Genomic DNA, 26,043 nt, shown 5'->3' with positions numbered 1-26,043 from the left:
GACTGGGAAACTGGTCAGAATTGAAGGAATGATGGATTGCACTGAATACAGGGAAATTCCTAAGGGAAAGCTGTTTCAGTCTTCCAGAGATTTGAGACTGGGACAGAGGTTCACCTTCCAGCAGGACAATGACCCTAAGCATACTGCTAAAGCAACACTTGGGTGGTTTAAGTGAAAACATTTAAATGTCTTGGAATGGCCTAGTCGAAGCCCAGATCTCAATCCAGCTGAGAATATGTGCTATGACTTAAAGATTGCTGTACACCAGCGGAACCTATTCAACTTGAAGGAGCTGGAGCAGTTTTGTCTTGAAGAATGGGCAAAAATCCCAGTGGCTAGATGTGCCAAGCGTATAGAGACATACCCCAAGAGACTTGCAGCTGTAATTGCTGCAAAAAGTGGCTCTATAAAGTATTGCCTTTGGGGGGGATGAATAGTTATGCACACTCAAGTTTTCTGTTTTTTGTCTTATTTCTTGTTTGTTTCACAATAACAAATATTTTGCATCTTCAAAGTGGTAGGCATGTTGTGTAAATCAAATGATACAAACCACCAAAGAATTGCTTTCATTTCCAGTTTGTAAGGCAACAAAATAGAAAAAATGCCAAGGGGGGTGAATACTTTCGCAAGCTACTGTAGGAGAAAACTGAGGATGGATCAACAACATTATAATTACTCCAAAATACTAACCTAATTGACAGAGCGAAAGAAGGAAGCCTGTACAGAACAAAAAATATTTCCAAAACATGCATCCTATTTGTAACAAGGCACCAAAGCAATATTGAAATAAATGTGGCAAAGCAATTAACTTTTTCTCCTGAATACAAAGTGTTGTGATAGGGGAAAATGTATTTGGAGTGTACCACTCCATATTTTCAAGCATAGTGGTTCCTGCATCATGTTATGAGTATGCTTGTAATCGTTAAGGACGGGGGAGTTATTCAGGATAAAAAATAAACAGAATGGAGCTAAGCACAATCCTAGAGGAAAATCTGGTTCAGTCTGCTTTCCACCAGGCACTGGGAGATTAATTAACCTTCCAGCAGGATTGTCCTAAAACACAAGGCCAAATCTACACTGGAGTTGCTCACCAAGAAGACAGTGAAGGTTCCTGAGTGGCCCATTTACAGTTGTGACTTAAATCTGCTTGAAAATCTATGGCAAGACCTGAAAATGGTTGTCAAGCAATGATCAATAATCAATTTGATAGAGGTTGAGAGAGGTTAAAGAATTCAGGCAGTAACGCAACAAAATGTGGAATAATTTCTCATGGCACTGTACTAAACTGTACTAAACATTGCTTTATCGGGTTATCTCAACAAGATGTTATGTTCTAGGTGACAATGTTCTGATCTTTTACAGAACCATAGTAGTTCAAATAGAAATTCACCCACCAACTGAGAAGAGGATACAGAGCCTTCAGTCGTGCTGAAAAGACAGCATTTTTCAGGAGATTCTTCATATTTGTATGATTGAAAACATGAATACAACTAGATGTAAGTTCTTGTTAATTAATTCTAAAGGACTATCTGATTTTAATGAGTGGAGGTTAAGAATTTGATTTTACAATCCTCTTTTGTTTTGTTGTAGCAAATTGAGATCCCGAATAAGTTCCCCCAAAAAATATAAGATAAAATATCTTCTGGCCCGTGACGACTTAGATTTTTTTTTAAATACATACAAAATTAACCCTACCAAAATGTTAAAAAAATATGATACATTTTACATTTTTTTAGGAACTCAACTTATTGTTGAGAGTCAGAGAATTTGAATACACAATGTGCAATGTTGAAATTTGGTAGTTGTTTTTATACATCTTTCAAAGAGATTCTCCAGTACTTTTGTATACTTTTTAGCCAGTAGTTCTGAAAGTAGCAAGCCAAAAGCGGTCTACTAAAATTGCATACTACGTCACATTATGTGCAGATATGTGCACCACGTTTATGCTCTCTCTTTCCCTCTCCTGTGTGTGCATGATGTGCCTCTTACTAGCTGTCACTCATATGGCAAGCTCGTTGGTCAAACTCAAATTGCTGGGGGGTTGGCCCACATGGGGGAATAATGAAGGGAAAATGGCACAACACAGCTTCAACTAGGGATTTTATGGATATTGAGGTAAAACAGTAATTCTGCTAAATATTATTATGCATATTTTAACTACTCTACACGTTTACACATCCAGACCAAACTGGGTGGTGTGCAAAAAATACTTTGTAGTTGCCAAAGTTCCAGAGCATGGCATTAATACTGGTAATAAGAATGTGTTGTTAGGTGTCATGTTACACGGCTACAATTTACAATGTGATTTTATGAATGCTTATTAAAAAGCTATGGTTTAAAAACCCTAAAAAGATATTGTTTACCTTTTATATTTCTAAATACATTTGTTCGGCCCGTGGCCCACAAGCCCCAAAAGTTTGAGCACCTTGCTTTTTTTGGATAAAACAGTTTGGATTATGCACACATATTATATTATACAGGAAATGTAGCCATACTAGTGTTTTCCTCTCCATTGTATTGTTCCTTTCCCTGGTGGGAATTAGAGTTAGGGATCTTAGATAATTAGCCCTTTGTTTTTAGCCTGATTTGTTAAACGCTACAGTACATAATGATCATGGCGCTCATTTGTTCCTCTTGTCCTTGTACTATAACAGCTTGAACAACAACGGAAAACAATGTCAGGTCACTATCACTTGACCCGCTGTCGATATCAAAAGTATGTACTTGCTCCACTTGGGTAATTTAGAGTGAAATGATATAATTCCAAGAGGGCTTGCAGACAGGCGGAAACAGGTGTCATTTCACTGATCGAGGGCACAACATGATAGATCTAAGGCGTTGTTGAGAGTATGACAGTAGGCCCCTATGGCACCATCCATAAAATTGTTACATATTTAAACACATTGAGCATATAATGCATGGTCTAGTTTACCAATAATTAAACAGCATAACTTATTGTTGCATATCTATGTACCATAAGGACTGAATGCAGTAACCAATGTACATTTTCTCAGACACATACTGGGCTACAGCAGGGTGAATGACAGAATCATTAAATCACTTACAGTATCAGTATAAAATATCAGTATTTGATCTTACAGCTAGTCTGGTCCCAAAACCTTTTGTGATGACTATCCAACTCCTATATGGAGTAATTGTCACACCAACCAGCCATATTGGCCTGCATGGTGAGACAATGAAGACGGTGGAAACAGATCCAGGACCAGGCTAACAAAAAGCTACACAATATCCTTCAAAATCTAGTTGCCAGATGGCTTCTGTTAGTGATCCCTCGCACAATATTTTCAAAATCTTTAATGCATGAACATTTCCTTCTCAAGAGCCTCAAGATGACTTGTCATTTCAATCAGCCTAACTATAGCTTTTGAGACTATGTGTCACGTTCTGACCATAGTTCTTTTGTGTTTTCTTTGTTTTAGTGTTGGTCAGGACGTGAGCTGAGTGGGCATTCTATGTTGTGTGTCTAGTTTTCACATTTCTATATTTGGCCTGATATGGTTCTCAATCAGAGGCGGGTGTTAGTCATCCTCTTCAGACGAAGAGGAAATCTGCCGTTACAGAACCACCCACCACAAAAGGACCAAGCAGCGTGGTAACGGGCAGCAGCAGCGGCAGAAGCAGCAGCAGCAGCGATGTCAGGATTCCTGGACATGGGAAGACGTTTTGGACAACAAGGGTTGCTACATATGGGAGAAGATCCTGTCTTGAAGGGATCGCCTCCCATGGGAACAGGTGGAGGCAGCTAGGAGAGCGGAGGCAGCTGCGAAAGGGAAGCGGTGTTCGGACGGAACACGGCTGGCAAGGATGCCCGAGAGGCAGCCCCAAAAATTTCTTGGAGTGGGAACACGGGAGGAGTGGCGAAGTCAGGTAGGAGACCTGCGCCAACTTCCCGTGCTTACCGTGGAGAGCGAGAGTACGGGCAGACACTGTGTTATGTGGAAGAGCGCACAGTGTCTCCTGTACGCGTGCATAGCCCGGTGCGGTACATCCCAGCTCCTCGTATCGGCCGGGCTAGGTTGGGCATCGAGCCAGGTGTCATGAAGCCGGCTCAACGCATCTGGTCTCCAGTGCGACTCCTCGGGCCGGTGTACATGGCACCAGTCTTACGCATGGTGTCCCCGGTTAGCCAGCACAGCCCAGTGCGGGCTATTCCACCTCGCCGCACTGGCCTGGCTACGGGGAGCATTCAACCAGGTAAGGTTGGGCAGGCTCGGTGCTCAAGAGCTCCTGTGCGCCTTCACGGTCCGATCTATCCGGTGCCACCTCCTCGCACCAGCCCAGTACCACCAGTGCCAACACCACGCACCAGGCTTCCTTTGCGTCTCCAGAGCCCTGTACGCACTGTTCCTTCTCCCCGCACTCGCCCTGAGGTGCGTGCCCTCAGGCCGGTACCACCAGTGCCGGTACCACGCACCAGGCTTATAGTGTGCCTCGAGACTCCAGTGTGCCCTGTTCCTCCTCCACGCACTCGCCCAGTGGTGCATGTCCCCAGTCCGGTACCACCAGTTCCGGCACCACGTACCAAGCCTCCTGTGCGTCTCCAGAGCCCTGTACGCCCTGTTACTGCTCCCGCACTAGCCTTGAGGTGCGTGTCCTTAGCCCGGTACCACCAGTTCCGGCACCACGCACCAGGCCTACTGTGCGCCTCAGCAGGACAGAGTCTGCCGCCTGCCCAGCGCCGCCTGCGCTGCCCGTCTGCCCAGCTCCATCTGAGCCGCCCGTCTGTCCAGCGCCATCTGAGCAGCCCGTCTGTCCTGAGCCGCTAGAGCCGCCCGTCAATCAGGAGCCGCCAGAGCCGTCCGCCAGTCAGGAGCCGCCAGAGCCGCCCGCCAGTCAGAAGCTGCCAGAGCCGCCCGCCAGTCAGGAGCTGCCAGAGCCGCCCGCCAGTCAGGAGCTGCCAGAGCCGCCCGCCAGTCAGGAGCTGCCAGAGCCGCCCGCCAGTCAGGAGCTGCCAGAGCCGCCCGCCATCAGGAGCAGCCAGAGCCGCCCTCCAGGCATGAGCTGCCCTTCAGTCATCAGCTGCCATTCAGTCCGGAGCTGCCCTTCAGTCCGGAGCTGCCCTTCAGTCCGGAGCTGCCCTTCAGTCCGGAGCTGCCCTTCAGTCCGGAGCTGCCCTTCAGTCATGAGCTACCCCTCAGTCATGAGCTACCCCTCAGTCATGAGCTACCCTTCAGTCATGAGCTACCCCTCAGTCATGAGCTACCCCTCAGTCATGAGCTACCCCTCAGTCATGAGCTACCCCTCAGTCCTGAGCTGCCCCTCAGTCCTGAGCTGCCCCTCAGTCCGGAGCTGCCCCTCAGTCCGGAGCTGCCCCTCAGTCCGGAGCTGCACCTCAGTCCGGAGCTGCTTCGTCAGTCCAGAGGCGTCTTTCAGTCCAGAAGTGTCCCTCAGTCCTGTGGGCCCATTTAGTAGGGTTCCCAGGCCAGGGTTGGTGGCGAGGGTCGCCGCTCAAAGGAGGACACTAAAGCGGACAAAGACTATGGTGGAGTGGGGTCCACGTCCTGCGCCAGAGCCGCCACCGCGGGTGCTGTCACGTTCTGACCTTAGTTCTTTTGTGTTTTCTTTGTTTTAGTGTTGGTCAGGACGTGAGATGAGTGGGCATTCTATGTTGTGTGTCTAGTTTTCATGTTTGGCCTGATATGGTTCTCAATCAGAGGCAGGTGTTAGTCATTGTCTCTGATTGGGAACCATATTTAGGTAGCCTGTTTTGTGTTGGGGTTTGTGGGTGGTTGTCTTCTGTCTGTGTCTATGCACCTGTCACGATCGTGTGGCGGATTAACGGACCAAAATGCAGCAGTTGGAAAATAAGCCATCTTCTTTTATTATACAACGAAGATGAACACGACACAAGAACACTTTACAAACTAACAAAATAACAAAACGACCGTGAAGCTACAAACGTTGTGCACAAACATACAGGCTACTAACGTTTTACATAGACAATTACCCACAATCAATGAGAGCCTATGGCTACCCTAAATAAGGCTCCCAATCAGAGACAACCGAAATCAGCTGTCTCTAATTGGGAACTCATTCAGGTAACCATAGACTCTCCTAGATAACTAACCAACATAGACAACTCTAGACATATACACTCAACACAAAACCATCTACTACACCCCATAACCCCTTTACCAAATAAACACCCAAAACCAACAAAACATAAACATTCCCCATGTCACACCCTGACCTAACTAAAATAATAAAGAAAACAAAGAATAATAAGGCCAGGGCGTGACATAACCCCCCCCTTGAGGCGCGAACTCCGGGCGCACCATACACAGTCTAGGGGAGAGTCTGGGTGGGCTCCCCTCCACGGTGGCGGCTCCGGCTCTGGTCGTAGTCCCCACGTCACCACAGTACCTAACCACCTCCTAGGCCTCCTCCAAACGACCCCCCTCCACATTAACCCCATTGTATTAAGGGGCAGTTCCGGACTAAGGGACAGCTCCGGACTAAGGTCCAGTACCAGGGTAAGGGGCAGTACCAGGATCAGGGGCAGTACCAGGGTAAGGGGCAGTACCAGGGTAAGGGGCAGCACCAGGGTAAGGGGCAGCACCAGGGTAAGGGGCAGCTCCGGACTGAAGAATGGCAGCTCCGGACTGAGGGACTGCAGCTCCGGACTGAGGGATGGCCCATGGCTGGCTGACGGATCTGGCTGCTCATGGCTAGCTGACGGATCTGGCTGCTCATGGCTAGCTGACGGATCTGGCTGCTCATGGCTAGCTGACGGATCTGGCTGCTCATGGCTAGCTGACGGATCTGGCTGCTCATGGCTAGCTGACGGATCTAGCTGCTCATGGCTGGCTGACGGATCTGGCTGCTCATGGCTGGCTGACGGATCTGGCTGCTCATGGCTAGCTGACGGATCTGGCTGCTCATGGCTGGCTGACTGATCTGGCTGCTCCTGTCTGGTTGGCGGCTCTGGCAGATCCTGTCTGGTTGGCGGCTCTGGCAGATCCTGTCTGGTTGGCGGCTCTGGCAGATCCTGTCTGACGGACGGCTCTAGCGGCTCCTGTCTGGCTGGCGGCTCTAGCGGCTCCTGTCTGGCGGACGGCTCAGTGGGCTCATGGCAGACGGGCGGCTTTGCAGGCTCATGGCAGACGGGCGGCTTTGCAGGCTCATTGCAGACGGATGGCTCAGATGGCGCTGGGGAGACGGATGGCTCAGATGGCGCTGGGGAGACGGATGGCTCAGATGGCGCTGGGGAGACGGGCAGTTCAGTCATTGCTGTGCAGACGGCAGACTCCTGCCGGCTGAGGCGCACTGTAGGCCTGGTGCGTGGTGCCGGGACTGGTGGCACCGGGCTGGGGACACGCATCTCAGGGCTAGTGCGGGGAGCAGGAACAGGGCATACTGGACCCTGGGGACGCACATTAGGCCTAGTGCGTGGGGCCGGAACTGGTGGTACCGGACTGGGGACACGCATCTCAGGGCTAATGCGGGGAGCAGCAACAGGATGCACAGGACTCTGGAGACGCACAAGAGGCTTAGTGCGTGGTGCCGGAATTGGTGATACCGGGCTGGAGACAAGCACCATAGGACGAGTGCGTGGAGGAGGAACAGGGCTCTGGAGACACACTGGAAGCCTGTTACGTGGTGTAGGCACTGGTGGCACTGAACTGGGGCGGGGAGGTGGCGCCGGAAATACCGGACCGTGCAGGCGTATTGGCTCCCTTGAGCATTGAGCCTGACCAACCTTACCTGGTTGAATGCTCCCCGTTGCCCGGGCTATGTAGGCGAACCGGGGACACCATGCGTAAGGCTGGTGCCATGTAAACCGGCCCGAGGAGACGCACTGGTGGCCAGATATGTAGGGCCGGCTTCATGACATCCGGCTCAATACTCAATCTAGCCCTGCCAGTGCGGGGAGGTGGAATAACCCGCACCGGGCTATGCACACGTACAGGAGACACCGTGCGCTCTACTGCGTAACACGGTGTCTGCCCGTACTCTCGCTCTCCACGGTAATTACAGGGAGTAGGCGCAGGTTTCCTACCTGACTTCGCCACTCTCCCTTTAAGCCCCCCCCAAATAATTTTTTGGGGTTTTCCCACAGGCTTCCTACCGCTTCGTCGTGCTGCCTCCATTCGCCGGTATCCCTCCTCGCACTGCGCCAGAGAATCCCAGGCGGGCTCCGGCACTCTCCCTGGGTTGATCGCCCACCTGTCGATCTCCTCCCACGTAGTGTAACCCAGATCCTTTGTAGGTTCCTTTTCCTGCCTCCGAGCTAGCTCCTCATATCGCCGCCTCTCTGCTTTCGCTGCCTCCAGCTCAGCTTTGGGGCGGTTATATTCTCCTGGTACCTCCCGGTCTAAAATTTCCTCCCATGTCCATAAATCCATTGTGGGTAGGTCCTGTTGCCGCCTTCCATGCCGCTTGGTCCTATGGTGGGTAATTCTGTCACGATCGTGTGGCGGATTAACGGACCAAAATGCAGCAGTTGGAAAATAAGCCATCTTCTTTTATTTTAAAAGATGACGAAAAATAAACACGAAACACTTAATACAAACTAACAAAACAACAAACGACCGTGAAGCTACAAACGTTGTGCACAAACATACAGGCTACTAACGTTTTACATAGACAATTACCCACAATCAATGAGAGCCTATGGCTACCCTAAATAAGGCTCCCAATCAGAGACAACCGAAATCAGCTGTCTCTAATTGGGAACTCATTCAGGTAACCATAGACTCTCCTAGATAACTAACCAACATAGACAACTCTAGACATATACACTCAACACAAAACCATCTACTACACCCCATAACCCCTTTACCAAATAAACACCCAAAACCAACAAAACATAAACATTCCCCATGTCACACCCTGACCTAACTAAAATAATAAAGAAAACAAAGAATAATAAGGCCAGGGCGTGACAGCACCAGATAGACTGTTTCGGTTTTTCACATTTGTTGTTTTTGTATTTTGTAGTGTTCACGTTTTTTGTCATTATTAAACATGATGAACAATAACCACGCTGCGCTTTGGTCCGATCCCTGCTACACGTCCTCTTCAGATGAAGAAGAGGAAATCTGCCGTTACACTATGATGTGAAAATTCACATGGTGATAACAGTGGAGGCTCCCCAGAGGAGGAAGGGGAGGACCATCCTCCTCAGTGAGTTTCGTAAAAATAAAAATGGTTCAATGTTAAAAAAGTTATACGTTTTCGATAAAACTATACTAAATATATTCATGTCACCAAATAATTGATTAAAACAAACTGTTTTGCAATGAAGGTCTATAGTAGCCTCAACGGCACTCTGTAGGGTAGCATCATGGTGTAGCCGGAGGACAGCAGTTTTCCATCCTCCTCTGGGTACATTGACTTCAATACAAAACCTAAGAGCTCATGGTTCTCACCCCCTTCCATAGACTTACACAGTAATTATGACAACCTCCGCAGGACGTCCTCCAACCTGTCAGAGCTCTTGTTGCATGAACTGACATGTTGTCCACCCAATCAAAAGATCAGAGAATGAATCAAGTAGTGAAATTATAAGCTACAGTTAGCTAGCACTGCCCTGCTTAAAATGTGGTTGGTAGTTGACTCAGAGGGAGAAAGACAGTAGTTGAACAGTTTAAAGGAGAAGCAAGAAGGAGAAGGAGAAGAAAGGAGAAGGAGAAGGAGAAGCAATAAAGGAGAAGCAAGAGAGAGAAAGCGAGAGAGCTAGCTATATTTTATTGTATTTTGTTCACTTTCACCTACTTAGCTGGCGGATGCATAAAGCTAGTTTAGCCAACTCAAACACTAAACAGAGAGAGATGCTATGTTAGCTAGCTGGCTATGGCTATCCAACACTGGAACTGTTCCAACTCAAGGAAAGCTTTTGGTTTTATGAATTTATTGCCACCGTGGCCCGCTGGTGTACCTGCTAAACTGTTTGCTGACTGCATGATTGTAGTGGGTTTACTAACACGTTAGTTCTCGTAGTTATATTCACTATGACGTCACTTTAGCTAATATGGTGACAACGATGTAGGCTGTGTGTAATGGTTAGCTGATGTGACAAACAGCTGATGTGTTGTGCACTGAAGTCCACAAGCAAAGGAAAAGATGAGAGGAGGAGAGCGCGTAGATGCGAAAAGGAATTAATAAGCATGTTTGTATGTGACTGCTATGAGAGTGAACTGTGTTTTCGTGTGATCAGGGGTGTATTTATTCAGCCGATTCTGTTGAAAAAGTTTCTTAAAAATGGAAGTATACGGAACGAAATGGGGATAAACATACCTGAATTTGTCCAATAGAAACTTAGATTTGCAACAGTTGCACTAATGATTACACCCTTTATCAGCTAGATGCAAGAGTGTGCAAGGCTGTATTGAATGTGTCACTGTCTATCACCTTGATTACACGAATTTGTCTCTTGACCTGTGCACCTACATTGTAAACTTTCATTCATAGGCTAGGTTGTAACAACCTCATGATGGGTATAGGGAAAATTAGAGTATCATGTAGTAGCCTAAACCTATCGATGTTACATTGAGCTGGGTGAACGGAATATGAATCACAGTCATCCAATGTGCTGTAATAGAAAAAAATGACCCCAACCGCCACTGGTTGATAATCACGTGACTTGATTGACATCAAATTAAGGATGTGTTTTAGATAAAAAGGATGTGGCCGATGCCTGTGGCAGGATTCTCACTCTCTTCAGCAAGGTAAAGGTATGGCTTTAGAGGACTACCTTTCTACAGTCCTCTTGACTGATTGCAGCAGTGATATTCTTACTCACTCTGCCAAATGTGTTTATTGAGGTATTCAAAATGACTAGCAGCATTCACAAAAGAAGATACAAATAGCATGTGCTAAAAGTTGTATTTACAATTGCTGCCTATAATAATCATTTTTATCTATATTTGTATGTCTTCTTTTTTCAGGTTCGCCCTGCATTGCTATAAGGATGGACAACAACATGTCATTTCCAAGCCATATCCTTCAAATCCAGGGTTTTGAATTCTCACAGACATTCATGTATCCCATGTTTTTCTCCATACTGTTTGTTTATCTCTCCCTCCTTGTGTCTAACATTGGTGTCCTGATAGTCATCATCAAGGAAAGAAATTTGCACCAACCAATGTACATCCTCTTCTGTAACCTGTCTGTAAATGATCTGATTGGTAACACTGTCTTGTTGCCTCGCCTCATGGCTGATATTGTTTCAACTGAGAGGTTTATCACGTACAGCCAATGTGTTACTCAGGCCTTTTTCAGTCACACGTTTGGATCAGCCTCACATATGATACTGATCATTATGGCCTTTGACAGATATGTGGCCATATGTTACCCGTTAAGGTACACATCAATAATGACAACCAAAACTCTAGTTATGCTGTCTGTGTCTGCTTGGGGGGCTTCCCTTGTGTTAGTGTCTGTCCTACTGGGTCTCACCATAAGGCTTTCCCGCTGCAGGTCAATCATTCTAAATGTTTATTGTGACAATGCGTCATTGTTCAAGCTATCCTGTGAGAACGTTTCAATCAACAACATTTATGGACTTTTTTTCACAGTTCTGCTCTTTACTTCTTCAATGGGAAGCATAGCTGTCACTTATATCAGGATTGCTGTGATTTGCTGGACCAAGAAAAGCAAGGAGCTGAACAACAGAGCGTTGCAGACCTGTGCAAGCCACCTGGTGGTGTATCTCATTATGCTCTGGAGTGGGTTTCTAACCATCATACTGCATCGCTTTCCAGACTATCCGTATCTGAGAAAACTGGCTTCTGTTCTATTTCATGTTGTCCCTGCTCATTTAAATCCAATTATCTACGGCTTGCAAACAAAGTCATTGAGGCAGAAAATTATGCAAATACTCTGTCGGAAAGTTACACACTCATAATACAGATTTTCCTTTGTAAATCAACTCGACAGGCTTGATTATTGTGGTCCTAAAACACCCAAAACAAAATGGTTCGTATTTCAACACATCCCAGTCTTAAAAGCTGTGTTCAAGGTACCTTTCTATCATATTCATCATCTCTAGCACCAGCCCAACATCAACATACACTATGTGAAAATGGAGCGCTTCTATGTCTTGTAGTCAAAAAGATAGAGGAAGATTAGTGTTTCTGAGGACATCATCTGCTGTGTATCATGTGATTTGAACCAATTATGTGCAGGCAATGAGCAGAAATAGTTGTGGCAGCAATTGCAATATTTCCCTCTAAAGGTTATGTTTTGCCATTTTCACATATTTTGATGTTGGGGTGGTGATGGAGAGGATGAATATGAAGTTTAAATAATTGTTTTATTACCCTTTAAAGGTTATGTTCGGTAAGATATGAGGTATGAATGAGGGGAACTGTAAAGGTGACGATGAGCACACGTTCTTAATCAGGCTTTCCTGTCTGTGCTTAGTCGTTACCTTGTTGCCAGTCAAAATGGTATCTCAATTGAGACCTCTAGTGTCTGTTAGCTGAAAATGCAGAGGGACGTTGCAGGGATGCTCAAATCCAAGCCTGAAGGTCTGCAATACTGCTGGTTTTCAGGTGAATTGAGAGATTGTCACTGATGGTCAGAAATTCCACTCACCTGTAACGGATTCCCTCTATAGAGCCAACCTGGAACAGAGAGACTGATAAAGAGCTTCCATCTCTAGCCGGCCTCCGCCCGGTACCCTGTCCTGAACCTTAGACACTGTCACTTATCGGCTACCAACAGGTACTCTACCCTGCACCTTAGAGACTGCTGCCCTATGTACATACAGTAGTCATTAAATAATGTAATAATGTTTACATACTTTCTACTTTTAATATACAGTGCATTCAGAAAGTACTCACACAGTACTTCCACATGTTGTTGTGTTAAAGCATGAATTTAAAATTGATTCAATTGAGATTTGGTGTCACTGGCCTACACACAATACCCCATAATGTCAAACAGGAATTATGTTTTTAGAAATCTTTACATATTAATTAAAAAATAAAAGCTGAATTGTCTTGAGTCAATAAGTATTCAACCCCTTTGTTATGGCAAGCCTAAATAAGTTTAGGAGTAAATATTAGCTTAACAAGTCACATAATAAGTTGCATCCACTCCCTCTGTGTGCAAAAATAGTGTTTAGCCTCCCAGTATTTGTGGGTCCCCCACGGGACAGTTGAGCTAACATAGGCTAATGCGATTAGCATGAGGTTGTAAGTAACAAGAACACTTCCCAGGGCATAGACATATCTGATATTGGCAGAAAGCTTAAATTCTTGTTAATCTAACTGCACTGTCCAATATACAGTAGCTATCCAGGCTGCATCACATCCGGCCGTGATTGGGAGTCCCATAGGGCGGCGCACAATTGGCCCAGCGTCGTTCAGGTTTGGCCGGGGTAAGTCATCATTGTAAATAAGAATTTGTTCTTACTGACTTGCCAAGTTAAATAAAGGTTACATTAAAAACAAATAAAAAATGAAAACTATAGTAAAAGATGACCATGCTATTGTTTGAGGAGAGTGCACAGTTATGAACTTGAAAAGTTATTAATTAACCAATTAGGCACATTTTTTTAATAAAAAAATAAAAAATATATCACCTTTATTTAACCAGGTAGGCTAGATGAGAACAAGCTCTCATTTGCAACTGCGACCTGGCCAAGATAAAGCAAAGCAGTTCGACACATACAACAACACAATGTTACACATGGAATAAACAAACAGTATATCGAGTATATGGGGCTTTGGTGTCAAAACGGATGGCACTGTGATAGACTGCATCCAATTTGTTAAGTAGAGTGTTGGAAGCTATTTTGTAGATGACATCGCCGAAGTCGAGGATTGGTAGGATAGTCAGTTTTACAAGGGTATGTTTGGCAGCATGAGTGAAGGATGCTTTGTTGCAAAATAGGAAGCCGATTCTAGATTTAATTTTGGATTGGAGATATTTAATGTGAGTCTGGAAGGAGAGTTTACAGTCTAACCAGACACCTAGGTATTTGTAGTTGTCCACATATTCTAAGTCAGAACCGTCCAGAGTAGTGATGCTGGACGGGCGGGCAGGTGCGGGCAGAGATCGGTTGAAAAGCATGCATTTAGTTTTACTTGCATTTAAGAGCAGTTGGAGGCCACGGAAGGAGAGTTGTATGGCATTGAAGCTCGTCTGGAGGTTAGTTAACACAGTGTCCAAAGAAGGGCCAGAGGTATACAGAATCATTGATGTATACAGAGAAAAGAGTCTGCCCGAGAATTTAACCCTATGGCACCCCCATAGAGACTGCCAGAGGTCCGGACAACATGCCCTCCGATTTGACACACTGAACTCTATCAGAGAAGTAGTTGGTGATCCAGGCGAGGTAATCATTCGAGAAACCAAGGCTGTTGAGTCTGCCAATAAGAATGCTGTGATTAACAGAGTTGAAAGCCTTAGCCAGGTCGATGAATATGGCTGCACAGTAATGTCTCTTATCGATGGCAGTTATGATATCGTTTAGGACCTTGAGCGTTGCTGAGGTGCACCCATGACCAGCTCTGAAACCAGATTGCATAGTGGAGAAGGTACGGTGGGATTCGAAATGGTCGGTATTCTGTTTGTTAACTTGGCTTTCGAAGACCTTAGAAAGGCAGGGTAGAATATATATAGGTCTGTAGCAGATTGGGTCTAGAATGTCTCCCCCCTTCCAATCTATGGGAATCTCAGACGATATGAAAGAGAGGTTGAACAGGCTAGTACTAGGGGTTGCAACAAGATTTTTGGGAACTTTTGGGCAGTCTTGATTCAACATCTTGAACAGAAATACAATGGGTCATTGGATCAGTATAAAACGTTGCATATACACTGCTGCCATCTAGTGGCCAAAATCTAAATTGCCCCTGGGCTAGAATAATACATTATGGCCTTTCTCTTGCATATCAAAGACGATGGTACAAAAAATAATGTTTTTTTCTTTGAATTATCTTTCACCAGATCTAATGTGTTGTATTCTCCTACATTCATTTCACATTTCCACAATCAAAGTGTTTCCTTTCAAATGGTATTAAGAATATGCATATCCTTGCTTCAGGTCCTGAGCTACAGGCAGTTACAGATGAAGTCGGAAGTTTACATACACCTTAGCTAAATAGTTTTTCACAATTCCTGACATTTAATCCTAGTAAATATTTTCCCTGTCTTAGATCAGTTAGGATCATCACTTTATTTTAAGAATGTGAAATGTTATTTCGTTCATCAAATTCCCAGTGGGTCTTTAACTTTGTTCAAATGTTTCGGGAAGCCTTCCACAAGCTTCCCACAATATGTTGGGTGAACTTTGGCCCATTCCTCCTGACAGAGCTGGTGTAACTGAGTCAGGTTTGTAGGCCTCCTTGCTCGCACACACTTTTTCAGTTCTGCCCACAAATTTTCTATAGGATTGAGGTCAGGGCTTTGTGATGGCCATTCCAATACCTTGACTTTGTTGTCCTTAATCCATTTTGCCACAACTTTGGAAGTGTGCTTGGGGTCATTGTTCATTTGGAGGACCAATTCGCGACCAAGCTTTAACTTCCTGACTGATGTCTTGAGATGTTGCTTCAATATATCCACATAATGTTCTATCCACATCATGCCATCTATTTTGTGAAGTGCTCTAGTCCCTATTGCAGCAAAGCACCCGCACAACATGATGCTGTCACCCCCGTGCATCACGGTTGGGATGGTGTTCTTCGGCTTGTAAGCTCCCCCTTTTTCCTCCAAACATAATGATGGTCATTATGGCCAAACAGTTCTACTTTTGTTTCATCAGACCAGAGGAAATTTCTCCAAAAAGTATGATCTGTGTCCTCATGTGCAGTTGCAAACCGTAGTCTGACTTTTTATGGCGGTTTTGGAGCAGTAGCTTCTTCCTTGCTGAGCGGCAATACAGGTTATGTCGATATAAGACTCGTTTTACTGTGGATATAGATACTTTTGTACCTGTTTCCTCCAGCATCTTTACAAGGTCCTTTGCTGTTGTTCTGGGATTGATTTGCACTTTTCGCACCAAAGTCCGTTCATCTCTAGGAGACAGAACGCGTCTCCTTCCTGAGCGGTATGACGGCTTCGTGATCCCATGGTGTTTATACTTGCATACTGTTGTTTTTACAGATGAACATGGTACCTTCAGGCGTTTGTAAATTGCTCCTAAGGATGAACCAGACTTGTGGAGGTCTACAATTTTTTCTGAGGTCTGTGCAAATCACCCGACCTCAACACAATTGAGATGGTTTGGGATGATTTGGCCTGCAGAGTGAAAGAAAAGCATATGTGGGAACTCCTTCAAGTTTGTTGGAAAAGCATTCCTCATGAAGCTGGTTGAGAGAATGCCAAGAGTGTGCAAAGCTGTCATCAAGGCAAAGGGTGGCTACTTTGAAGAATCTCAAATATATAATATATTTTGATTTGTTAAACACTTTTTGGGTTAGTTACTACATGATTCCATACATGTTATTTCATAGTTTTGATGTCTTCACTGTTATTCTACAATGTAGAATATAGTAAAAATAATGATGCTGGCCTTTTAGGCAGATTTGCAAAGAAAAAGCCATCTCTCAGACTGGCCAATATCAAGAAAAGATTAAGATAGGCAAAAGAACACAGACACTGGACAGAGGAACTCTGCCTCGAAGGCCAGTATCGCGGAGTCGCCTCTTCACTGTTGACGATGAGACTGGTGTTTTGCGGGTACTATTTAATGAAGCTGCCAGTTGAGGATTTGTGAGGCGTTTGTTTCTCAAACTAGACACTCTAATGTACTTGTTCTCATGTTCAGCTGTGCACCGGGGCCTCCCACTACTCTTTCTATTCTGGTTAGAGCCAATTTGCGCTTTTCTGTGAATGGAGTAGTAGTACACCGTGTTGTACGAGATCTTCAGTTTCTTGGCAATTTCTCGCATGGAATAGCTTTCATTTCTCAGAACAAGAATAGACTGACGAGTTTCAGAAGAAAGTTATTTGATTCTGGCCATTTTGAGCCTGTAATCGAAACCACAAATGCTGATGCTCCAGATACTCAACTAGTCTAAAGAAGGACAGTTTTGTTGCTTCTTTAATCAGCACAACAGTTTTCAGCTGTGCTAACATAAATGCAAAAGGGTTTTCTAATGATCAATTAGCCTTTTAAAAGGATGAACTTAGATTAGCTAACACAACGTGCCATTGAAACACAGGTGTCACGTTCCTGACCTATTTATGTTAGTTTTTGTGTGTTAGTTGGTCAGGACGTGAGGTTGGGTGGGCATTCTATGTTATCTGTTTCTATGTTGGTTTTGGTTTGCCTGGTATGGCTCTTGATTAGAGGCAGGTGGTTTGCGTTTGCCTCTAATTAAGAGTCATATTTAGGTAGGGCATTCTCACTGTTTGTTTGTGGGTGATTGTCTCCTGTGTCCGTATGTTATGTTCGTACCACATAGGACTGTAGCGTTTGTTTGTTTCGTTTTCGTTTCGATGTCGTCTGTTACCTGTACGTAAGTTTATGTTTAGTTATGTAAGTTTATGTTCAGGTCTCGTCAACGTCGTTTTGTTATTTTGTAGTTTGGAAAGTGTTTTGTTTCGTTTCGTGTGCCATCGTAATTTATAATAAAGATGGCTTATTTCCCTGAGCCTGCGTTTTGGTCTGAAGATCCTTCTCTCCTCACCTCTTCCGAGGATGAGGAGAGCGTCACCCGTTACAGAATCACCCACCAAGCTAAGACCAAGCGGCAAGGGAAAACGAAACGGAGTAAGGGACAGGAGAGAAAGGAGCAATGGACATGGGACGATGTTTTGGATGGAAAGGGTTGCTACACTTGGGAGGAGATCCTGGCTGGGAGGGATCGCCTCCCATGGGAACAGGTGGAGGCATTGAGAGAGCAGAGGCTACCTGGGAGAGGAACCGGAGCTATGAGGGAACGCGTCTGGCACGGAAGCCGAAAAAGCCCGTAAGTAATTCCCAAAAATTTCTTGGGGGGGGGCTAGGAGATAGTGGGCCAAGGGCAGGTAGGAGACCTGCGCCCACTTCCCAGGCTTACCGTGGAGAGCGGGAGTACGGGCAGGCGCCGTGTTACGCAGTAGAGCGCACGGTGTCTCCTGTACGAGTGCATAGCCCAGTGCGGGTTATTCCACCTCCCCGCACTGGTAGGGCTAGATTGAGTATTGAGCCAGGTGTCATGAGGCCGGCTCAACGCGTCTGGTCTCCAGTGCGTCTCCTCGGGCCGGCATACATGGCACCTGCCTTACGCATGGTTTCCCCGGTTCGCCTACATAGGCCGGTGCGGGTTATTCCACCTCCCCGCACTGGTCGGGCAACCGGGAGTATTCAACCAGGTAAGGTTGGGCAAGCTCAATGCTCAAGAGTGCCAGTACGCCTCCACGGTCCGGTATTTCCGGCACCACCTCCCCGCCCCAGCCTAGTACCTACAGTGTATACACTACGCACTAGGCTACCAGTGCGTATCCTGAGCCCTGTTCCTCCTCCACGCACTCTCCCTGTAGTGCGTGTATCTAGCCCGGTGCCTCCAGTTCCGGCCCCACGCACTAAGCTACCAGTGCGTCTCCAGAGCCCTGTACACACTGTATATTCTCCCCCTACTAATCCTGATGTGCTTGTCCTCAGCCCGGCGTCACCAGTACCGGTACCACGCATCAGGGATAGAGTAGGCTTTGAGAATACAGTGTGCCCTGTCCCTGCTCCCCGCACTAGTAGGAAGGTGCTTGTCATTAGCACGGTGCCTCCAGTTCTGGCACCACGCACCAGGTCTACAGTGCGCCATATCCGGCCAGAGCCATCCGTCTCCCCAGCGCCATCTGAGCCATCCGTCTCCCCAGCGCCGTCTGAGCCATCCGTCTTCCAGGAGCCTGCAAAGCCGCCCGTCTGCCATGAGCCTGCAAAGCCGCCCGTCTGCCATGAGCCTACAGAGCCGTCAGCCAGACAGGAGCCGCTAGAGCCATCAGCCAGACAGGAGCCGCTAGAGCCGTCAGCCAGACAGGATCTGCCAGAGCCGCCAACCAGACAGGATCTGCCAGAGCCGCCAACCAGACAGGATCTGCCAGAGCCGCCAACCAGACAGGATCTGCCAGAGCCGCCAGCGAGCCATGAGCAGCCAGAGCCGTCAGAGCGCCATGAGCAGCCAGAGCCGTCAGAGCGCCATGAGCAGCCAGAGCCGTCAGAGCGCCATGAGCAGCCAGAGCCGTCAGAGCGCCATGAGCAGCCAGAGCCGTCAGAGCGCCATGAGCGTCGAGAGCCGTCAGACTGCCATGAGCGTCGAGAGCCGTCAGCCTGCCATGAGCGTCGAGAGCCGTCAGCCTGCCATGAGCGTCGAGAGCCGTCAGCCTGCCATGAGCGTCGAGAGCCGTCAGCCTGCCATGAGCGTCGAGAGCCGTCAGCCTGCCATGAGCGTCGAGAGCCGTCAGCCAGCCATGAGCATCGAGATTCGTCAGTCAGCCATGAGCTGTCCTTCAGCCTGAAAAGGCTGGATACCCAGAACTGCCCATCAGTCCAGAGCTGTCTCTCTGTCCGGAGCTGCCTTTCAGTCCGGAGTTGCCCCTCTATCCTAATCTCCCTCTCTATCTTCATCTATCTCTATATTCTTATCTATCCCTCTTTCTTGATTTATCTCTCTGTCCCGGTGTTGTCCCTATTAGATATGTTGTTAAGGGAATTTTGTGGGGGTCAAAAGAGGGTGGACATTCTTGGAGGGAGGAAGTTAGGATGGATTATGGTGGGGTGGGAACTGCGCCCCGAGCCTGAACCACCACCGTGGTTAGATGCCCACCCAGACCCTCCCCTAGACTTTGTGCTGGTGCGTGCGGAGTTCGCACCTTGTGGGGGGGGTACTGTCACGTTCCTGACCTATTTATGTTAGTTTTTGTGTGTTAGTTGGTCAGGACGTGAGGTTGGGTGGGCATTCTATGTTATCTGTTTCTATGTTGGTTTTGGTTTGCCTGGTATGGCTCTTGATTAGAGGCAGGTGGTTTGCGTTTGCCTCTAATTAAGAGTCATATTTAGGTAGGGCATTCTCACTGTTTGTTTGTGGGTGATTGTCTCCTGTGTCCGTATGTTATGTTCGTACCACATAGGACTGTAGCGTTTGTTTGTTTCGTTTTCGTTTCGATGTCGTCTGTTACCTGTACGTAAGTTTATGTTTAGTTATGTAAGTTTATGTTCAGGTCTCGTCAACGTCGTTTTGTTATTTTGTAGTTTGGAAAGTGTTTTGTTTCGTTTCGTGTGCCATCGTAATTTATAATAAAGATGGCTTATTTCCCTGAGCCTGCGTTTTGGTCTGAAGATCCTTCTCTCCTCACCTCTTCCGAGGATGAGGAGAGCGTCACCCGTTACAACAGGAGTGATGGTTGCTGATAATGGGACTCTGCACGCCTATGTAGATATTCCATAAATAATCTGCCATTTCCAGCTACAGTAGTCATTTACAACATTAACAATGTCTACCCTGTATTTCTGATCAATTTGATGTTATTTTAATGGACAAAAAATGTGCATTTCTTTCAAAAACAAGGTAGTTTGAACGGTAGTGTATATTATTAGATTTTTGAAAAATAATTCAGAATACATTGTAATATATACAAATATTTTTGCTTGGGCTATCAAATAATGGTCATAGATACAAAAGCCGCCAATGATCCAGGGTCTTTTTCCTCTGACACAGTTCCTACAATCCTTCTGGTAATCCCTCTCACAGAAGCAGAGCCAGGCAATTGACGTTCATGTCTGTCTGTTTACCAAAAACATCACAAGAGGGACAGAGTGAGCTCAAAAAGTTTGGAACAATTACACATTTTTGGATGTTTGGGCTCTGTACTTTGGAATTGAAACGATGACTCTGAGGTTAAAGTGCAGACCGTCAGCTTTATTTTGAGGGTATTTTCATCCACACCAGGTGAACCGCTTAGAAATTACAGTACATTTTCTGCATTTTAGGGGACCAAAAGTATTGGGATAAATTTACTTTTTGTCAGAGACGTGTGTATAGGTGGCAGGGAAGTCAGGCGCAGGAGAGTCAAACGGAGTGTAAAATGGAGTCTTTTAATGAATGTCGAAGAAACATGCTCCATAACACTAATAAGAAAATGAATAATAAACAAATATGGGTATGAAGACCCATCACGCACCTATACAAAATAAACACTATACTGACAACAAACAATCTCTGACAAAGACATGAGGGGAAACAGAGGGTTAAATACACAACAGGTAATGGATGGGATTTAAAACATGTGTGTGGGAAGACAAGACAAAACCAATGGAAAATGAAAAATGGATCGATGATGGCTAGAAGACAGGTGACGTCGACCGCCTAGCACCTCCCGAACAAGGAGAGGCAACGACTTCGGCAGAAGTCGTGACACTTATATGTGTATTAAAGTAGTCAAAAGTTAAGTATTTGGTCCAATATTCATTGCACGTAATGACATCCACCTTGTGACTCCACTAATTTGTTGGATGCATTTGCTGTTTGCTTTGGTTGTGTTTCAGATGTTTTTGTGCCCAATAGAAATTAATGGAAAATAATGTATTGTGCAATTTTGGAGTAACTTTTATTGCAAATAGAAATATAATATGTTTCCAGACACATTCATGTGGATGCTCCTGGATAATGGATAATGGATAATCCTGAATGAATCGTGAATAATGATGAGTGAGAAAGGTACAGATGCACAAACATCATACCCCCCCCCAAAAAAAGCATGTCTTGGGTGTCTGTACGTAACTATTTATATTTTTGACAACTTTTAGTGCACTCTACTCCTAAAGGAGATTATATGCTTTTTACACCATACATTTTCACTGACACCCAAAGTACTCGTTACATTATGAATGCTTATCAGAACAGGAAAATGGTCCAATTCACACACTTATCAAGAGAACATCCGTCATCCCTGCTGCCTCTGATCTGGCGGACTCTCTAAACACAAATATTTTTTTTGTAAATGATGTCTGAGAGTTGGAGTGTGCCCCTAGCAAGCCGCAAAAAAAAAAAAAAAGTTTGCCTAATATAAGGAATTTAACTTTTGATACTTAAGTACATTGCTCAAAAAAATAAAGGGAACACTTAAACAACACAATGTAACTCCAAGTCAATCAAACTTCTGTGAAATCAAACTGTCCACTTAGGAAGCAACACTGATTGACAATACATTTCACATGCTGTTGTGCAAATGGAATAGACAAAAGGTGGAAATTATAGGCAATTAGCAAGACACCCCCAATAAAGGAGTGGTTCTGCAGGTGGTGACCACAGACCACTTCTCAGTTCCTATGCTTCCTGGCTGATGTTTTGGCCACTTTTGAATGGTGGCGGTGCTTTCACTCTAGTGGTAGCATGAGACGGAGTCTACAACCCACACAAGTGGCTCAGGTAGCGCAGCTCATTCAGGATGGCACATCAATGCGAGCTGTGTCAAGAAGGTTTGCTGTGTCTGTCAGCGTAGTGTCCAGAGCATGGAGGCGCTACCAGGAGACAGGCCAGTACATCAGGAGACGTGGAGGAGGCCGTAGGAGGGCAACAACCCAGCAGCAGGACCGGTACCTCCACCTTAGTGTAAGGAGGTGCACTGCCAGAGCCCTGCAAAATGACCTCCAGCAGGCCACAAATGTGCATGTGTCAGCATATGGTCTCACAAGGGGTCTGAGGATCTCATCTCGGTACCTAATGGCAGTGTCCTCATATATCTTACTCGTTTTGGGAGAAACAAGCCTGAAACAAGTATTTTACTGGTTGACTTTCACCTTTACTTGAGAAATGTTCTTTTAACTTCATAAGGCTAGGCCCCTTTTATCTTCACTTCCTGTCTGACTGACGTGCCCAAAGTAAATTGCCTTTAACTCAGGCCCTGAAGCCAAGATATGCATATAATTGGTACCATTGGAAAGGAAACACTTTTAAGATTGTAAAAACGTTAAAATAATGTAGGAGACTATAACACAATATATATGGTAGGAGAAAATCCAAAGAAAAAACAACCAGATTTCTTGTTTTGAGAGCCCATGCTCTTACAATGGAAAGTATAAGGAAATTATTAAATCTACCTCCCAGGATGCAATTCCTATGGCTTCCACTGGGTGTCAGTAGTCTTTTATCAAGGTTTTTATTTATTTTTATTTCACCTTTATTTAACCAGGTAGGCAAATTGAGAACACGTTCTCATTTACAATTGCGACCTGGTTTCAGGCTTGTTTCTCCCAAAACGAGTAAGATATATGAGGACACTGTTGCTTGACATTAAGGTTTATTTTCTAATAGTGAATCTTGACTTAATTGAACATAAGCAGTGCCCTATTTCATTATCAACTGATTCCAAACAATTCTTTGCTTTGGAATTTGCAGTGTTGTCTAATGGTGAAACGTCTTGACCTGAACAACTATCAAACTAACTCTTATATCATCCTGAGCCTTAATAAAAGGCAATTCTTTCATTATGTTATCATGTAACTTCTGTCACTATTCAATTTAAAAAAGTTACACTATACACTGAGTATACCCCGCCCCTGTGCCCTCAGAACGGCCTCAATTCGTCGGGCATGGACTCTACAAGGTGTCGAGGGTGTTCCACAGGGATGCTGGCTCATGCTGTCTCCAATGTTTCCCACAGTTGTGTCAAGTTTGCTGTATGTCCTTTGGGTGGTGGACCATTCTTGATTCACACGGGAAACTGTTGATTGTGAAAATCCCAGCAGCGTTGCAGTTCTTGACACAAACTGGTGTGCCTGGCACCTACTACCATACCCTGTTCAAAGGCACTTAAATATTTTGGTCTTACCCATTAACCCTCTGAATAGCACACATACACAATCCATGTCTCCATTGCCTAAAGACTTAAAAATCCTTCTCTAACTTGTCTCCTCCCCTTCATCTACACTGATTGAAGAGGATTTAACAAGTAACATTAATAAGGGATCATAGCATTCACCTGGTCAGTCTATGTCATGGAAAGATCAGGTGTTCTTAATGTTTTGTATGCTCAGTGTGTGTGTGAGTGTGTGTGTTTGTGTGTGTATGTATGTATGTGTGTCTGTGTACATGTGTGTGTGAAACTACTGAATACAGATGTTTGATGTGTTCATAATAATGTCATAACAACTACACTACTTAAAACCTGATGATGATAGGGGGCGCTATTTACACTTTGGGGGAAAATCGTTCCCAATTTAAACGGCCTCGTACTCAATTCTTGCTCGTACAATATGCATATTATTATTACTATTGGATAGAAAACACTCTCTAGTTTCTAAAACCGTTTGAATTATTTCTCTGAGTGAAACAGAACTCATTCTGCAGCACATTTATTGTCAGGGAGTGAGATTTCAGAAATCGAGGTCCCTGTTCTGGGGTCAGTTTATAAGTCCCAATGTAAGCTATGGGGCTACATGCACTGCATACGCCTTCCTCTAGATGTCAGTAAGCGGTGAGAATTTGAATGGAGTGGATTGCGCAATCTGGGACCTTATATAAGACCGTGGAACGGAAGTACCGACCTTTTCAACGGTGCGCCTGGCGCAAGAAACATCACAATGGCGTCCTGCAAACGCTTTCGTTTTAGTAGTTCTATATCTCCGGTCATGTTTTTATTCGTTATAGGTGTTAAAGACATCATAAGGTAGTTAATTTAAACCGACTTATAGCAGTTTATAGCAGTTTATTGCGATTTTCCTGGATTTCTTTGTGATGCGCGTTCACGAGTTGGACACCTCTCCAGTGGGTGGCTAACGTTAGCGGCTAATTCGACAGGACAAGAGGACATCTTTCAGCCAAAAGACGATTGTTCTGAAGAAAGGACACCTTGCCCAAGATTCTGATGGAAGCTCAGCTAATAGTAAGCAGTCTTTATGCTGATAATTCATTGTTCTGTTGAAAAAAGTCAAATGCATAAGACGCCATTACTTGCAGTGTAGCCTTGCTTTATTGCACGCTGTATTGCGCAGTAACGTTAATTTAAAAAATGTAACCCAGCGATTGCATTAAGAACTAATTTGTCTTTCAATTGCTGTCCAACCTGTATTTTTTTTGTCAAGTTTATGAATAGTTTTCGATAAGAATAGGTGCCTTTCCAAGATGGCGCCATTTTTCGAACAAAACATAGATTTATTGTGTAACATGTTATAAGACTGTCATCTGATGAAGTTGTTTCTTGGTTAGTTTGGTTGCTTCTTGGTTAGTTAGGTTGGCTTTGTGCATGCTACCTGTGCTGTGAAAAATGTCTGTCCTTCTTTGTATTTGGTGGTGAGCTAACATAAATATACGTGCTGTTTTCGCTGTAAAACATTTTAAAAATTGGACATGTTGACTGGATTCACAAGATGTGTATCTTTCATTTGCTGTATTGGACTTGTTAATGTGTGAAAGTTAAGTATTTCTAAAAAATATTTTTTGAATTTCGCTCTCTGCCTTTTCAGTGGAATGTGGGAGGAGTTCCGCTAGCGGAATGCCTGGGCTAGACAGGTTAACAATCTATTCCTTTAAGTTACACTGTGTCAGACTATATGCTGTGTAAATATATACCAGTATGTGTTTTAGACAGTGCTTCGTGGATGCATGCTCTTCGATAAAAATCGTATTCTCTCGTGATGTTTTTCAGATGTTTTTCAACCACTGGAGTTCAACGTGAGCCTGTTTTCAGATTTCCTGATAGATGGACGGGAACTGGGTCTCAAGGAGATCTACACAGAGCTGGCCATCTTTCTTCTGTTGCTGTACATCATGTTTGTCATCGGCATGATCATCACTCTGGTGATCATCACTCCAAACTTCACACATCAGTGTGTATATTCCTCTGTAATCTGTCTCCCACCAACATTGTGATCACCACCAGTGTTCTACCTAAAATGATATCAGTGTGCTTGTGGAATGATGTGTCCATTTCATTTGCAGGTCGCTTCTCTGCAGATGTATACCTATTTGACATTCCAAACTACAGAGGGATTTCTCCTATGTGCTGTGGCCTACAACCGCTATGTTGCTACCTGCAATCCTTTACGCTACAACAGCATCATGACAATCAAAGTGTGTGTTCCTGGCCTCAACAACATGGGCTTCCAGCATTGAATGTCATTCTTGCATCAAAACTACCTTTCAGTAGTCA

The 26,043-nt window shown here is 45.1% G+C and overlaps 1 protein-coding gene and 1 pseudogene across 1 annotated transcript; both read left to right on the top strand.

Moving 5' to 3' along the window:
- The first annotated feature begins 10,931 nt into the window (after positions 1 to 10,931).
- Positions 10,932 to 11,869, top strand: LOC129832553 (olfactory receptor 52E4-like). Its single transcript, XM_055896697.1, has one exon. It carries the CDS (start codon positions 10,934 to 10,936, stop codon positions 11,867 to 11,869), a length of 936 nt encoding a protein of 311 aa, XP_055752672.1. The 5' UTR covers positions 10,932 to 10,933.
- A 582-nt stretch (positions 11,870 to 12,451) lies between these two features.
- LOC129832516 (olfactory receptor 16-like) overlaps positions 12,452 to 26,043 on the top strand; it is a 29,475-nt pseudogene continuing 15,883 nt past the window's right edge.

The sequence above is a fragment of the Salvelinus fontinalis genome, chromosome 33, assembly GCF_029448725.1.
Source record: "Salvelinus fontinalis isolate EN_2023a chromosome 33, ASM2944872v1, whole genome shotgun sequence".
NCBI lineage: Eukaryota > Metazoa > Chordata > Actinopteri > Salmoniformes > Salmonidae > Salvelinus > Salvelinus fontinalis.
This window is presented reverse-complemented; position numbering and strand designations above follow the sequence as displayed.